This window comes from Sorex araneus, chromosome 2 (genome assembly GCF_027595985.1).
Source record: "Sorex araneus isolate mSorAra2 chromosome 2, mSorAra2.pri, whole genome shotgun sequence".
NCBI classification, from domain to species: Eukaryota; Metazoa; Chordata; class Mammalia; order Eulipotyphla; family Soricidae; genus Sorex; species Sorex araneus.
This window is the reverse complement of record NC_073303.1, coordinates 219,822,857-219,840,429: the sequence shown is the minus strand read 5'-3', so window position 1 is coordinate 219,840,429 and position 17,573 is coordinate 219,822,857. Positions and strand designations below refer to the sequence as shown.

Here is a 17,573-nt window from a genome sequence, read left to right as displayed (position 1 = left end):
ACTAATTATTATTATTATTATTATTATTATTTTGCTTTTTGGGGTCACACCCGGCAATGCACAGGGGACCATATGGGATGCTGGGATTCAAACCCGGGTTGGCCGCGTGCAAGGCAAATGCCCTACCCGCTGTGCTATCGCTCCAGCCCCCTTTACGAATTATTTTTAATGCAACATTCCTCCTTGTCCTTGAAACAAAGTGTGACAACACCAACAAAATTTGAAGCTAACAACAATACAAGTTACTCTTCTATATTAGAAATTGTCTTCAAAAGTTCATAAGAAACAGAACCATTACCAAGAAAACCAATAAATTCCCTTTAGCTGAAAAATTTAAACACTGATTTAGAGAACAAACAGTGACTTAGAGTATAAGAGAATATCTACTAGACAACGACTTGCAGGAAACACAAAACAAAACAACAATGAGCTACCATTTTCTACCAATGAGAACGGCATATATAAAAAAAACTAGAATCACCCCCATCAGTATCGGTGGGAATGTGGTGAAAAGAACACTTTTCCCCTGTTGTTGTTTGGTCCAGCCTCTAAGCAAAATATACTAAAAAGTAAGAATAGGGGATGGAGAGACAGTACAGTGGGTAAGGTACTTGCCTGGCATGTGGCCAATCCGGGTATTATTCCCTGAGTGTAAAACAAGGAGCAAGCACTGCTGGGTATGGACTAAAACCCAAAAAAGTAAGACCTGAGCTTCTGTACAACTCAGTGAGTATACTCTGACATCTATCCCAAGAATACGAAAAAATTAATTTGAAAAAATATATATATGTAGATACACCTATGTTCTTTGTAGCACTAAGTACAATAACCATGGTATAAACAACCTAAATGAATGGTTAAAGAAGTTGTAGTAAGGGCCAGAAGAAATACTACTAAATACTTGTTTTCCACATGCTCCATCTGCCCCTGGCTCAAACCTCTGCCACTACATATGGTCCTCCAATCACTGCTGGTGGTCATTCCAAAGGAGAGTGACGAATAGCTTCTGAGTACCACCACAGATGTGGCTCCAAAATAAAATGAAACAAAAGGGGTAAGAGGGCTGGAACAACAGCACAGTGGATAGGGTACACGCCTTGCACACAGCCATGTCAGGTTCAATCCCCAGCAGCCATATGGTTACCTGAGCCCACCGGGGTGATCCCAGAGTAAGCAAGAGTAAGCTCTGAGCATTATGGATGTGCCCCCTCCTCCTCCCAACAAAAAGGGTCAGAGAGACAAGGGGTTAAGGCCTTGCATCGCACACGTTCAACCCTGGTTTGGTCCCCAGCACCGCATACTGTCCCTCCAGGCGTGACCCTGAGCAAAGAGTAAACTGTGAGCCACCAAGTGTGACCTGAAGAAACAAAACAGAAAACCCCAAACGTCTACTAGTGTCTACTCTGCCTTAAGCACTATTACGCACGGGGATAGGGAACCAGTATCTGTCCTTTATCTGTGGGGGAGACACACCTAGCAGTGCTCAGACATTCCTGGCTCTTTGCTCAGGGATCACTACTGGGACCAGATGCAGTACTGGGGATTAAACCCAGGTTGTCAAAGGAAATGTGTTAACCCCTGCACTATCTGGCCAGTCCCATAACAAAGATCCGTAACCCACTGGCTTATAAATTCATGACGGAGTTGCTTCCTCTTTGCAGTGACTGCTACAAAGCTTGGAGTCAAATGTTTCTGGCAAGTGTTTCTGAAAAATCTTTGTTAGAAAGAAGAGACCTGAAAATCAGAGAAAAGAAACATGAAAGCTCAGTGATAGAAACAAGCCTATTTTGTGTATGTGTGTGTGTGAGGGGATGGGAGCCTACCTTTCGGTGCTCAGAGCTTATTCCAGGTTTTGTGCTCAAGGGAACATTATGTGGTGCTGGGGTTTGAACCTGGGCCAGCCATATGCAAGGCAAATGCTCTACCTGCTGTACTGTCACTCCTGCAGCAATAGAGATCCAGAAAATCAGATCTTGAGGTAGAAGCTTAAAAGATGAAGTACAGTTACTTAAAGGGCTGCTACTAATTAACTCTTTTCTAGACAAGTGGGATTAAAAAAATATTACCTTCATGGCCAACATCCTTAGACTATAAAACCAAGCTCCTAAAGAGAGCAATGCAGAGTCTCTTGCCCCCATGCCTGGCTGTTTTCACTGGGGTCCCTTGGAGGGGGTGGGTTGAGTTTACCTCCCCATCCCAAGCAGAGCCCTGGCACTTGAAGACCTCCAGAACCCAGCTATCTGATAGCCTAGTTCTCCCTCTTGGAGAACCTGGCAAGCTCCCTGTGGCGTATTCATATGCCAAATACAGTAACAATGATGGGTCTCATTTCCCTGACCCTGAAGAGCCTCTAATGTGGCACCATTGGGAAGGACAAGTAAGCTGCTAAAATCTCAGGGCTAGGATGAATGGAGACGTTACTGGGCCTGCTCGAGCAAATTGATGATCAACAGGAAGACAGTGACAGTGACAGTGATACCTTGATGACCACAAAAGAAAAATAAGGGGAAGGAGTTAACAGGATATAAGTAGGGAAACAAATGAAGGGGGCTGGGGTGGGGGAGGGAGAGAAATACTTGGTGGTGATCAGGGACTATTCCTGGCGCTGTGATCGGGAGGGATCCCTGGCAATGTTCAAGGGTCAAACTGGGTTGAGTTACACTCATGTACCATCTCCCCAAAATTGTAATAATTTTTTTTTTTTTTTGCTTTTTGGGTCACACCTGGCGATGCACAGGGGTTACTCCTGGCTCTGCACTCAGGAATCACCCCTGGCGGTGCTCAGGGGACCATATGGGATGCTGGGAATCGAACCCGGGTTGGCCGCATGCAAGGCAAACGCCCTACCCGCTGTGCTATCGCTCCAGCCCCAGTAATAAAATTTTTAATTAAGAGTGCGGGGCTGGAGTGATAACACAGCGGGTAGGGCGTTTGCCTTGCATGCGGCCGACCCGGGTTCGATTCCCAGCATCCCATATGGTCCCCTGAGCACCGCCAGGGGTGATTCCTGAGTGCAGAGCCAGGAGTAACCCCTGTGCATCGCCAGGTGTGGCCCAAAAAGCAAAAAAAAAAAAAAGTACATTCCAGGGATTGATGAGATAGCACAGGGGGTAAGGCTCTTGACTTGTACGCAGTAAAGTTGTATACCACTGGGTAGGACCCAACTCTCCCCTCCCCTCCCTCCCTCCTTCCCTCCCTCCCTCCCTTCCTATCTTACGCAAAGTCAATATATTGGAGATAGTACAGCTGGTAGGATGCTTGCCTTGCACACAGCCTACCCGGAGTTCTATCCCCAGCATCCTATGTGGTCCCCTGAGTCCACGAGCAAGCATCACCGGGTGGGGCCCCAAAACAAAAAAACAAATTAAAAAGGAAAAAACAAACAAACAAAAAAAATTCAAGGACCAGAGAATTAATACAGTAGCCAAGATTCTTGCCTTACATGCAGCTAGCCCTGGTTCAATCCCATAATCTTCACATAATCTCCAAAGAACAGAGCCAGGAGTGGCCCCTGAGCACTGCCAGATGTGTTCAGACCTCATCCTCTACCAAAAGACTAACCTTCAAGGGAACATATTCAAGACTTGGGAATTTTATCTAGAATACACATTAAAGCATCCTTGGGTACCCTTAGTGCGCTGGGGCTATTTTAATTTAATTAGCATCCCCAGGGGCTATGTGTTAAAAGTGTTATATATTCTTCAATCTTGTTATACATCTTTAATCATAAAGAGAAACAATGATACAAATGTCACCCAAATTTCTTTAGGGAATCTGAAATTAATTATTTTCTAAAACACAAAACATTGACTTAAAATATAAAATAGCTTCGTTTACGTTCAGTTCAGGAGACTGAAAGAACTATTAGAGTCGGTTATTTTTCAGATCAGTGCAACAATCTCACACAACTATCATTCCCTTTATACTATGAGGAAAAAGCAGAATTCCAATCTAAATAGTTTAGTCAGAAATATACTTACAAATAGAAGCATGTCAGAAAAGCTCAGGTACTACTGTAAGTCTGAGCTGGACGTTTTCCAACAGCGTTTTTAATCACTAGCTATTATTCACAGCCAACCCTGTTCGATGTAATCCCATACACTCCCATTAGGGCCTACAGACTACCCACTTTATTTACCCAATTTCAACAGTTTTTTTCCTCACAAAACTTTTCCCAGGACCGGACAGAGAAGCTAATAGTGAACCATGAAGGTTGTATCCTACAAAACCAGTAATTTTTTCCTTTTGTAAATGAACTGCCAGACTATGATGTTAATAGTTCTCAGGTCGAGCAAATGCAGGGTGAGAGTGAGGCAAAAAGGAAAAGCCGCAGCTTTCTGGTCACTTTCCTCTCGCTGCACGTGACGGATGGCAGGATGAAAAGCAGACCCTGGGGGCTTGCAGGCGACGGCAGATTAATAATGACATGGCCTTGACTTCCCAGAGGTAAAGGTTATGAAACACTCCAGGGTAAGTGGGCTTCCAATTTCATACTCTCAGTGTGAATGACAGCAACTGATGGTTTTTCTCTCAGAAACACTTCAATGCTTAAACACACAGCTGTCACCTCCCTGCCCTAGTTTCAGAAGTTCATTTGAACATGTTTATTCCTGAGTCTTTATGTCAGCCAGACTGCAGAGCGTGGGGTGGTCCTAAAACCCGATGCAGAGAGACTAAGCAGGACTGAGGCAAAGGACGGGACTAGCAGAGGGGACCCGATTTTAGTAAGTACAGAGTAAAGGGATTCCAGCACGCCCCGTACTCGGATTCATACTGCAGCTCCTCCCAGTGCGGCCATCATGCATCTGTCAACAATCTCTTTCCACTGTGAGATAAGAATCAACTTTCTGAAACCAGAGGGGTGCCAGGAATTTTAGAGCTACACCAGAATTAGAGACCACCAGGAAACACCTCTCCTATCTTTGCAGGATTCTAAGTCCCCAGACACAGTCGCCTCAGAACCAAACACTCTTCTCAGTCACTCACTCCCTGCACTTTCTCATGTCCAAAACAAGCTTTCTCCCCAGCCCCCGCCCCCGTTCCCACCCAGGGGAGGTCGTTTCGGTCTTGCTCTAGCTGATTGTAGGACAAAGCAAGGCAGGTGGAGGAAATGAAGGCTTCACACTTGAGACCCCCGGAAACCAAGTTTCTATTAAAAGTCCCCCCCTCCCTCCCTCCCAAGTCAGGAAGCTGGCCCTTTTAGGATAAGCGATGCAGAGCTTGGCAGAAATGTCACCAAGTCAACAGAGGGAAGCTAAAATCTTTTGAGAGTTGAGACAATTTTGACTACTATATAATAGAGACAGAAAGATAGATACCCAAAAACTCGGGAAAATAAAAAACAAACCCTTTTTTCTGGTCAAGTCCAAAAAAGATTGCTACTTGTACAGCCTAACCTTCCCCCACGGGCACTAGGACCGGATCAACAGTTTACTTTCCACAAACAAGGTTCCTCAATCGCAAAGATATGAAGTAAAAAAAAAGTCATGATGAAATCATAGCTTGATTTACAGGGTATTATTTGTCTCTGCTGCCTTCACAGTTAGAAGAACAGACAGACTCTTTTACCAGAGATCGCAATACAAAAGAGCATGTGGGGGTCTGGGGACATGGCTCAAAGGACTGAGGCGTGGGATTTGCATGTGGGAAGTTAGGACTCAACCCTACACTGCATGGTCCCCCAAGTGCATGCTGGGTGTGACGCCCCAAGTACAGAGACAGGTGTGGCTCACCAAATAAAAAACCAAAACAAACAAAAACAATATTCCAGAACAAGATCAGGGAGCATGGGGAAAAAAAGAAAAGTAAGTACAAGCACACAAGATTTTTTTATTTTTGGTTTGAGTTTTTAGTATTCATTGGTGCTATTTTATAGAAATGATAGAAAGAACCTCAAGCTGGAGAATAGAAGAAAAAGAGGTTTTGTTGTAACCCTCACATGTTTTGGTTATTTATTTTTCTATTAGTTAATAAAACTTTAAGCCTGACTTACTTTGAAATTAACTTATTTTAATTTGAACACCATATTTTAATAGTACTAATACTGTTTTCAAAATATAATGTTGCTATATCGTATCTTCCGGAGTGCCAAAAATCCCTGTCTCTAGGTCTTTTCTCACCCCCTTACTCTGCACCTCGAAAACTCAGTTTTACACGCAGAATCTCAGGTCTGTTTACACTTGGTGACTATATTCCCTTGCTAAGAAGTTCTTTTATTTGGTGGTGACAGTGCAGGGAATTGAACAGATTATAATACATTGTTAACTGGTCTGATTTTCCACCTTTATTTCTCTATGCTTTTCTCATTCCTTTCAGAGATAATTATTTTTTTTAATATGCCAGGTCAAATCCTATTGTTCACCGACAGAACTGACTCAAATACTACTTTTCGGGAAACATGGGGGAAAAAAACCACCAGTTAAGCACAAGACTGAAAAATCTAGCAGGTGATCAATCACAACCAATCAGGCAGAAGATATTTATCTGGGTTTTGTTTGGTTTGCAGGGGTGGGACGTTTCTGAGCCCTTAGTCACCACGAGGCTTCTATGAGAAAAGGCATGCCATTCTATCCTCAAATAGTCCAAAGAGTTGGAGAGGACAATTTACAGCCTCTTGTGTAAAAAAATGTCTATAAATGCCAGGGCCATTCTTTTCCCCATCACTTCCCTTTATTCTAAACCAACAGGACTCTATTCACCGAGATTTCAACTGGAAACATGAACTAACAGGCCTTTCTTAGGCGGGAGAAAAGGGGGAAGATGACAGGGGGGTGGGGTGGAAGATGAAGGGAAACCAGATTTCTCTAAGTTTCTGTGTACTGTGTGCCTAACAATAATAAAGTAGAAACCAAACTATATGAGTAGTCATGTTAAGAGTCAACCTAGGAAAAACAGACACTTGATATCTTCAAATGTGCAACAACAGGTGCAGACCACAAATCGAAAATATAAGAAATCTGGGGTATTTTTTTGGTTTTAGTTCTGGGCTACACCGGTGGTTCTCAGGGGTTATTCTTGGCTCTGTATTTAGGAATTACACCTGGTGGAATCAGGAGGCCATATTAAATACCAGGGATTGAACCTGGATCTAACCCCTGCAACACCCTACCCGTTTCAGTCCCTAAAATACAAGAAATTTGGAACTGGGAGGAGTCGGAAGGAGTGTGAGGAGCAAAGAATGAAGGGAGCAATGAACTGTGGTGGAGAATTTTTGGTATTTTACTGCTGGTGCTAATATATACAGAATTACATTCAGTACCGTGAATCTGTTACCTGTTTACAGGTCTCATTCCCCTGACTCTGAAAAGAGCCTCCAATCGTTGAGAAAATCGAGTAAGCAGAGGCTGCTAAAATCTCAGGGCTGGGACGAATGGAGATGTTATTGGTGCCCGCTCCAGTAAATTGATGAACAATGGGATGGCAGTGATACAGTGATACTGTAAACCAGTGTCACCTTTTAAAAATATCAGTCACCTGAGAAGGACAGGGAAGGAAAGAAATCAAAGGTAGTAAGAAGTGGTAGACAGGAGGTAACAAGGGCAGGGATCAGGAGACTCGGACACACTGGTGGTGAGGGTATAAGCTATATATATAGATAATACGCAGAAACAATATGAAAGCATGAGATCCAAACTACAGCAACCAAACTTAATGTGACTGTCAAGGAAGCAGACTGGGGGTGGCAGGAGCCTTGGGGAACACTGATGAAGAAAAGTTGACACTAGTGGTGGGACTGCCTGGAACCTTGTTTGCCTGAAATTAAACTATAAATAACTTTGTAAATCACAGTGCCTCAATTAAAAAAAAAAGAAGAATAGAAAAGAAAAATTGAGGAGTTAGTTGGGCCTTACCCAGTGGCTTTCAGAGTTTGCTCCGGGTTCTACACTCAGGGACCACACCTTGTGAGGTTTGGAGGATCCATACGTAGTACAGGGATTGAACCCAGGTCAGCTGAGTGCATAGCAAGCACCCTACCTGCTGTACTCCAGTTCAATTTGGAAAATACCAAACAAAAGTCATAAACATCATGGCTTACTTCCTCACGTACTTTCCTTATATCTGATAGCATGCAGCAGACTCTAATTACAAGAAATCAGCAAACAATCAGTGTCTTAAAAACTGGGTCAAGGGAGCTGGAGCAATAGCACAGCGGGTAGGGCGTTTGCCTTGCACGCGACCGACTCGGGTTCGATTCCCAGCATCCCATATGGTCCCCTGAGCACCGCCAGGGATAATTCCTGAGTTCAGAGCCAGGAGTAAGCCCTGTGCAGAGCCAGGTGTGACCCGAAAAGAAAAAAAAACCTGGGTCAAGGGGCTGGAGCTATAGCACAGCAGGTAGGGCGTTTGCCTTGCATGCGGCTGACCCTGGCTTGATTCTCAGCATCCCATATGGTCCCCTGAGCGCCACCAGGAGTAATTCCTGAGTGCAGAGCCAGGAGTAACCCTGTCCATCGCCAGGTGTGATCCAAAAAGCAAAAGCAAAAGCAAAAAAAAAAAAAAACTGGGTCAAACAGAATGATCTCTCCCATATGTCAAATATAAAGATGTATAATAAGGGGATTACAAATGACTCAAAACAACAGATTATGTGACACTAGCCTCATTAATGTGGGGAGACAGGGGTGTCTGAGGCGCAACTGTAAACAATGGTGGAGGCAAACAGACACCCTGGTGGTGGGGTGTAGTGCTGGAATGTTGTGTGCACGAAACCTTATCATTGACAGCACTATAAATCACAGTGACTAAAAAAAATTTTTAAATTAAAAAAACAAAAAACTGGATTAAGCAAACACAAACTATGCAATACAAATGAATGATTGGAGGGGCTGGAGTGATAGCACAGCGGGTAGGGCGTTTGCCTTGCACGCGGCCAACCCGGGTTCGAATCCCAGCATCCCATATGGTCCCTTGAGCACCGCCAGGGGTGATTCCTGAGTGCATGAGCCAGGAGTGACCCCTGTGCATCGCCGGGTGTGACCCAAAAAAAAGCAAAAAAAAAAAAAAAAAGAATGATTGGAGATGAAATGGTCAATGACCATTTTAGGACACAAGGGCAAGGAATGTTATGTACGCCCTACTCATTTCTACTACTTACACCATACCATACCACTGTCAATCCATACCTTAAAATGGTCACACTTGAGGCAGGAGAGACAGCACAGCAGGTAAGGCACTTGCACATGGCCAACCCGGGATCAATTCCCAGCGCCACATATAGTCCCCCAAGTCATGCCAGAAGGGATCCCTTAGCCTACAACCAGGAATAATTTCTGAGCACTACTGAGTGTGACCAAAAAAACAAAAAACAGGAAAGGTGAGACTGAAAAGGCAAGTCATTAGGGCAGAGAGGACGCTCAGCAGGATGAGCCCATGCTCTGCATGCTGGAGGCTCAGGCCCTGGCATCGCGGGTCACCTAAGCACTGAGCGTCCCCCATATATATATATATATAAAGGTTAAACTAGAACCCCAGGATGAAGTGCACAGACATGCTGATCTAGCTGTCCCAGAATACAAACTTAGTCATGTCATTAACTCATGTTATTAAACTTAACCAACCAAACACTAGCAGCAACTTATTTCTGGTGAGATGGTGAGAGAGAAGTTAAAATACTAGATTCTGGGGCTGGAGGGAGGGCACAGCGGGGAGGGTGTTTGCCTTGCACGCGACCGACCTGGGTTGACCTGGGTTTGATTTGCCGCATCCCACATGGTCCCCTGAGCACAGTCAGGGGTAATTCCTGAGTGCAGAGCCAGGAGTGGCCCCTGAGCATCGCTGGGTGTGACCCAAAAGGCAAACAAACAAAAAAACAAAAACAAAAACAAATCCTAGATTCTGAGCCAGATAACTCTCACTAGGTATCAGCGAGCTGCAATCTTTTTTTTTTTTTTTTGCTTTTTGGGTCACACCCAGCAATGCACAGGGGTTCCTCCTGGCTCTGCACTCAGGAATTACCCCTGGCGGTGCTCAGGGGACCATGTGGGATGCTGGGGATCAAACCCGGGTCGGCCATATGCAAGGCAAACGCCCTACCCGCTGTGCTATCACTCCAGCCCCTGTTGCTAACTTTCTTATCACTACATAATTATATCAAGATAAGGCATTCTTATTTCAAAAAGTACAAGGATCAAGCAAAAACTACAACTTAACCCTTACACATCACAATGCAAGAAATATACTCCATCACCAAGATAGATTCCTAAGAAAATAATTGTTTCTGATTGTTTTGGGGCCATACCGGGCCCTATGCTCAGGGGCCAAACCTTGAGGTGGGGGGGCCGTACACAGTGACAGGATCTGAATCAGTGTCACAGGACAGCCATAAGCTAGGTTTAAGAGTCTTCCCTCAATTCTGCCACCATTTGAACAAAATATGCTTTAATCTCATAGAACAAAAATTAAGAGACCACCTGTCAAGGCAAACAGAATTAGTTTCGGGGCTGGAGCAATAGCACAGCGCGTAGGGCGTTTGCCTTGCACGTGATTGACCCAGGTTCAAATCCCAGTATCCCATTTGGTCCCCTGAGCACCGCCAGGGGTAATTCCTGAGTGCAGAGCCAGGAGTAACCAAAAAAGCAAAAACAAACAAACAAACAAAAACCAGAATTAGTTTCTTTTATGACCCTGGCAAAACCTGAACACAGTATGCCCTGAAGAACTGATCACACTCCACATCATGGTGCCAAAGTCAATAGTATCATAGCAGAGGGGTAGAAGAATGAGACAATTTGAAGGGAGTAATAGCACAGCGGGTAGGGCGTTTGCCCTGCACACCTGCCTTGCACGCGGCCAACCCGGGTTCATTCTTCTGTCCCTCTTGGAGAGCCCAGCAAGCTACCAAGAGTATCCCGCCCACACGGCAGAGCCTGGCAAGCTCCCCATGGTGTATTCGATATGCCAAAAACAGTAACAAGTCTTACAATGGAGACGTTACTGGTGCCCGCTCGAGCAAACAGCGGGTAAGCTTGCCTTGTACATGGCAGACCCAGGTTTGATCCCTGGAACCCCATATGGTCCCCCAGACTGCCAGGCATGATCCCTTAGCACTGCTGGGTATGGCTCAAAAACAAAGCAAAAAACAAGATGAACTAATTTAATTTCAATTATGCCAGTATTAGAAGTTTATGCAAACATATAATGTTATACCACTGAACTCTACATCTACTTCTGAATTGTACCATGGATTTATTCCAATAATTAAACATTCACACAAACATAACATGTTACAGCACCAAATTCAACATTTACATCTGAATTCTACCCAAGAAATCCAGACCATGAGCTCTAACAGCCAGGTTAAAGCAATGAAAACCACCTAAGGCAAAAAGTGATTAGCTTGGAGAAAACAATTTTTACATGTAAGCGACAGATAGCAAGAAGATGCAATCAAATCATAGTGTGAAAGGAGTGTTGAGTAGCAAGCTATATTCTCAGTATGGTTATTTCTAGCCTATGTAGTCCAATCCCTAGGTTCTCTAGTGTTGCAATAACAGAACCTTACCTTTCTGGAGATTGAAGAAACATTCAAGCCAAATCTTTGTGCTCGTTCCTTTAGCTTATCCAGATTAACCTACATAAATGGGAAGGGAAGGAAAAAAGATTAAAAATGAAACAAAATGTAGAAGGCAATGGTACCCAACCCTCTACACCCCATAAGGAACTTCAGCGCTACCCACTCAAGCTACTAAGTATTACACAGTCTTGGAACTAGAGACAGTAGAGAGTAAGGCGCTTGCCTTGCATGCAGCAAACCCTGGCATCCCATATGGTCCCCTGAGCACTGTCAGGAGTCATTCCTGAGTGAAGAGCCAGGAGTAAGTCCTCAGCATTGCTGGTGTGGCCCAAAAATTTTTTTTTAAAGTATTAAATAGTCTCTTCTGGAATGCAGTTAAATATTCTGCTCTACCTCCTTCAACTCATCAAAGGTAGTAAGAGCCTAGAGAAGGTTTAACATCAAACCAGGCAAAACACCGCTTGAAAAAGCAAACAAATGTCTAAATCATCACCTACAAGCAAGTCTATCATTTACAGTCCAAGCCATCAATTCCTATACACTAACTAGAATAGTTATCTACCCATTTCCCATCCCTGGGCTGTTCCTGCAGTGGCTGGAGTGGCATGCTTTGTCGTGGCCTCAGTGACCCTAAGAGCAGAGCCACTGGGGTTCCAACCCAGGCATGGATAAAATTTAAGGTTGCACAGGCCTCTACTGCTGGGTTACTCCAGGGCTCCTGAATGAATTCTTCACTATATCTCCTAGTATAAAGCGACCAGCACTGCAGCTCTCCTCCCTTCAAATTATAAATCTATAATCAGTACCCAACTCAATTTTCCTCCATTTTCTTGGAAGACTTGATGAATTATTATTGTCAGGATAAATATGGGGCATTTTTATTTCCAATGAAAGCTGTTACTGCGATTGCTTCTGCTGCTGCTACCACCATAATATCAGTACAAAACTGACACATTACAGCACATTACAATGCTGAACTGTAACCTGAAGAACAGAATTGCATAAAGCTGAATGCATTTTCCCCACAGCATTTGTTCTTATTTCCTGAACATGCCTAATAGTCAAAAGGTCTAGAAAGTGTCTTATTATAACCCTATTGAACTTTATATTCAGTAGGTAATGGCAAAAAATACTAGTATCTACAGACAAATCACATGATGATTTCACAAATTTTCTTGTAATAATTAAGAATGACAGGAAGGGGCTGGGCTGGAGTGATAGTACAGTGCGTAAGGCGCTTACTTACAGGTGACATGGGTTTGATCTCTGGCACCCCAGAATGGTCCTCCAAGGGCCACCAGGAGTGATCCCTGAGCCTAGAGCGAGTGCTAAACACTGCCAAATGCGGTCCCATCAAAAAAAAAAAATTTTTTTAATAAATAAATAAACAAGTAGGACGGAGTTTACTGGTACAACGTACATGTGTAAGGCCCTGGGTTTGATCCCCGGCAACGCACTCATTCATCATTATCCAAAACCAATAGATTAAGTTTATCATCCCAGTACCCTAAAACAGAGTCAGAACTACTATACTTTAAGTTTAAGAAGAGTGCTAAAAAGGAAGATGTTGATAATGGCTTTTGTTTTTGAGCCACACTGGTTTACTCCTGGTAGGACTAGAGAAACCACAATAGGTGCTGGGGATTAAACCCACACAAGTCCAAGCAAGGCAGGTACTTTACCCACGGTACTAAATCTCTTGACCCTATAATGACTTTAAAGATATGATAATTTTCCTGACCTCTCAGTATCTGAATATTTTTTAAAATTCAGAACTTCAAACATGGTGGGGAGGGGGTAGAGTCTCCAAGTTCATCTTTTCTCAGAGTTTCCTCTGAACTGGAAAAAGGGAGGTATTAAACCCGAAAGCTATCGATTTAAAATTTAGCTCTCAAAGTATAAAAAAAGATTTCTTACCATAGGTTTGGAGTCAGATGACAGTCCTAAGGAAGCAAATAAAAAATTTAATTTATTTAACTTTTTTTTTTTTTTTTTTGCTTTTTGGGTCACACCCAGCGATGCTCAGGGGTTACTCCTGGCTTTGCACTCAGGAATTACTCCTGGCGGTGCTTGGGGGATCATATGGGATGCCGGGGATCGAACCCGGGTCGGCCGAGTGCAAGGCAAACGCCCTACCCGCTGTGCTATCGCTCGGGCCCCATATTTAACATATTTAAAAGACAAAAAGGAACTGAAAGTCTTCAAACCAAATTTGACAATATAGAAATAACACAGGACTAGTGTCCATTGTCCTATGATAAAAAACAAAAGGCACAGACTGTGTAAAGAGATTATGTCTGAATCTGTAACTGATGGGAACACTAAATAGTATAGAAACTTTAGGAAACAGTTTGGCAGTTCCTCCAAAAGTTAATAAATGGAACTTACCACATGACCTAGCAATTCCGCTCCTAGCTATACCTCTGAGAAACAAAAACATACATCCACACAAAAACTTGTATATGAATGCTCAGAGCAGCATTATCCGTATAAGCCCCCAAATAAAACCATCTCATCACAGACAAATGAATAAAATGTGATAGTCATGCAACGGAATACTGAAAACATAAAAAAGAAATAATCTGGACTGAGGTGATAGGCACACAACTTTGAAAAAGTACTAAAAACCAATGAAAGTTTTATTTTGAAATAATTTAATGATAGGTGAATTTTGCCTCAATTTTAAGAAAATCCAGTGATTATACAGCAGATATGGGCTTGATCCCTGCATTCTGAATGGTTCCCTGAGCACTGCCAGGAATAAATAATTTCTGAGTACAGAGCTGGAGCGATAGCACAGCGGTTGGGCGTTCGACTTTCACGCGGCCGACCCGAGTTCGATTCCTCCGGCCCTCTCGGAGAGCCTGGCAAGCCACCGAGAGTATCGAGCCCTCGAGGCAGAGCCTGGCAAGCTACCCGTGTGTATTGGATATGCCAAAAACTGTAACAATAAGTCTCTCAATGAGAGACGTTACTGGTACCCGCTCGAACAAATCGATGAGCAATGGGATGACAGTGACAGTGACAGAGCCAGAGCATTGCTGGGTGTGGCCCCAAAATAAAAAAAGTCTGAGGAAAGGGGAGGAGAGGGAAGGGGATGGGATGGGAGGGGAGGGCCGGGGAGGGGAGAGGAGAAAGAAACAATATGGGGCAGGGGACGCAGCTCAGCAGTGGAGCATAAGCCTTGCAGGTTCGAGGCCTTGCTTTAGTCTCTGGCACAATACCACCACCCCCTCTCAAACCCCACTGTCAAGTCCTCACACATGCTACAACATGGATGAATGGTTATTATAGTAAGAGAAAAAAGAAAAGCCAATCATAAGAGACCAGATGACTGATTCCATTACTTATATATTTCTGTCACTGTCATCCTGTTGCTCATCAATTTGTGCGAGCGGGCACCAGTAACGTCTCTCATTGTGAGACTTATTGTTACTGTTTTTATATTTAGCAAAAAAAAAAAAGTTGCTGAGGACTGAAGGAAGATGGAATAGAAAACTACTGTAGAGGTTTAGGGGCTGAAGCAATAGCGCAACGGGTAGGGCGTTTGCATTGCACGTGGCTGACCCGGGTTCGATTCCCAGCATCCCATATGGTCCCCTGAGAACCGCCAGGGGTAATTCCTGAGTGTAGAGTCAGGAGTGACCCCTGTGTATTGCCGGGTGTGACCCAAAAGACAAACAAGCAAAAAAATAAAATAATAGGTAGAGGTTTAAAACTTTTTATTGGAGGGGGGCCACAGGGTTATACCTGATGTTCTCGGGCTTACTCCTGGCTTGGTGCTCAGGGATCATGCCTAGCAGTGCTGAGAAGTCACGAGGTGCTAAGAATTGAGCCCGAGTCAGCAGTGTGCATAGCAAACACCCTATCCACTGTATTATGGCTTCAGCCCTACAAGGGGTTTTTTTTTTAATGGCATGATGAAAGCCTGAAAAAAAATTTTTTTAGCCTACTAAGATTATATGAATTTTAATTTTGTGGTGGATGAACTATTTCTCAATGAAGCTGTTAGACTTCAGCAAGTACATTTATTATTTGGAGAAACAATTAAAAAATGTGGCTCTGACTGGACCAACAGACATACACAGAACATTCTATCCAACATTGATGGGATACACTTCTCAAGTGCCCATGGGATAATTTCTAGGAAAGATCATGTGAAATGTCATTAAACAAGTTTTAGCAAATTTAAGATTGAAATCAGTTCAAGTACTTTTCTCTAACCATAAAACTAGGATATAAAAACAAGACAAAAATTGGAAAACTGGGGCTGGAGAGATAATACAGGGGGTCGGACGCTTGCCTTGCATGTGACTGACCCGGGTTTGATTCCCAGCATCCCAAAAGGTCCTTTAAGCACTACTGGGAGGATTCCTGAGCAGAGTGGCCCAAAAGCCAAGCAACAATAAAAAACTGGAAAGCCCCTGGGGCTGGAGCGATAGCAGAGCGGGTAGGGCATTTGCCTTGCATGTGGCCAACCGGGTTCGATTCCCAGCATCCCATATGGTCCCCTGAGCACCGCTAGAGGTAATTACTGAGTGCAGAGCCAGGAGTAACCCCTGTGAATCTCCGGGTGTGACCCCCCCAAAGAAAAAGCAAAAAAAAACAAAAACAAAAAAAAACCCACAAAAAACTGGAAAGCCCCTGAATACAAATACAAACTATTTTGTATGTACCTGAATACAATGAATTAATGTAGAAATTAAAGGGTAACAAGCAAAAACGGAAACACAACTGCAAGAACTTGTGGGATAAAGCAAAAACAGCTCTAAAAGTAAGTTCACAGCAATAAACACCTAGCGATATTAAGCCGCATGATTCTAACTCTCTATGCCTAAAGAAACTAAGAAAAACAAATTAAGGGGCCGGAGAGGTATCTCGACAGGCTGAGCACATGCTTAACTTGTGGGAGGCCCAGGTTCAATTCCCAGCACTGCATGGTCACCAGCATCACTGGGAGTGATCCCTAAGCAGAGAGCCAGGAGCAGCCCCCAAACACCACCAGGTGTGATCCACCCCCAAAAAGGAAAAACAGAGGCCAGAGAGATAGTACAGGAGGCAAAGTGATTGCCCGGCAAGGGGCCAGTACTGGTTTGCTCTCTGACGTCACACATGACTGCCTGAGCACCAGCAGAAGTGATACCAAGGCACAGAGTTAGGATTAAGTCCTGAGCACCACTGGCTGTGGCCCAAACCCTTCCGCACCCCTAATACCTTAAAATAAAGAAAAACAGGGGGTCAGAGAGATAGTAAAGAGGGTAAGACACCTGACTCGCACATGGCCGGCCTGGTCTGATGCCCCAAACTCCATGTGGTCCCCCGCCATCCTACCAGGAGTGATCCCTGAGGACCACCGGGTGTGACCCAAAAATGAAAAATTTTTAAAAAGAGAGAAAAACTGAATTCAAAGTTTTTGAAGTAAAGAAACAACAGTAAATCCTTAGCTTACTTAATGGTTAATAACAAATCAACAAAATTGTGAATGAAAGGGAGGAAGCACTGTAACTGCTACCACAGAAATTCATAGGATTATAAGAGGCTAATAAGAATAACTATACAGGTGCTGGAGTGATAGTATAGCAGGTAGGGCATTTGCCTTGCACGTGGCCGACCCGGGTTCGATTGCCAGCATCCCATATGGTCCTCTGAGCACCGCCAGGAGTTAATTCTTGAGTGCAGAGCCAGGAGTAACCCCTGTGCATCGCCGGGTGTGACCCAAAAAGCCAACCCCCCCAAAAAAAAAGACAAACAAAAAACTCAAGGGAGGAAAAACCGTCTCTTCAATAAGTGATGCTGGGATAATATGAAAACATAAACCTGGATGCCTATATACACCACTCATATATCAGAAACCTCCCAGGAAAACATTAGAAATGAAAGTTTCTTAAACCATTTTGGGGGCATGAAAAAGGGAGGGCCGTGGTAGGGGAGCCAGAGAACCAGTACAGGAGGTCAAGTGCTTGCCTTGCATGTAGCTGAGTCTGGATTCATTTTCGGTCTACATATGGTCCTCCTTTTGAGTACAGAACCAGGAATAGCCCCTGAGCACCACTGAGTGTGC

At 43.9% G+C, this 17,573-nt stretch overlaps 1 protein-coding gene across 1 annotated transcript in view; it reads right to left on the bottom strand.

Moving 5' to 3' along the window:
* The window catches only part of SARNP (SAP domain containing ribonucleoprotein), a 54,073-nt gene that overhangs the window by 8,479 nt on the left and 28,021 nt on the right, over positions 1–17,573 (bottom strand). The window contains exons 8-9 of the mRNA XM_004601585.2: positions 13,430–13,455; positions 11,501–11,569 (exon numbers count right to left, since the gene is read on the bottom strand). Of these exons, the coding sequence (XP_004601642.1) occupies positions 11,501–11,569; positions 13,430–13,455 (95 nt within the window). The remainder of the gene's footprint in view (positions 1–11,500; positions 11,570–13,429; positions 13,456–17,573) is intronic.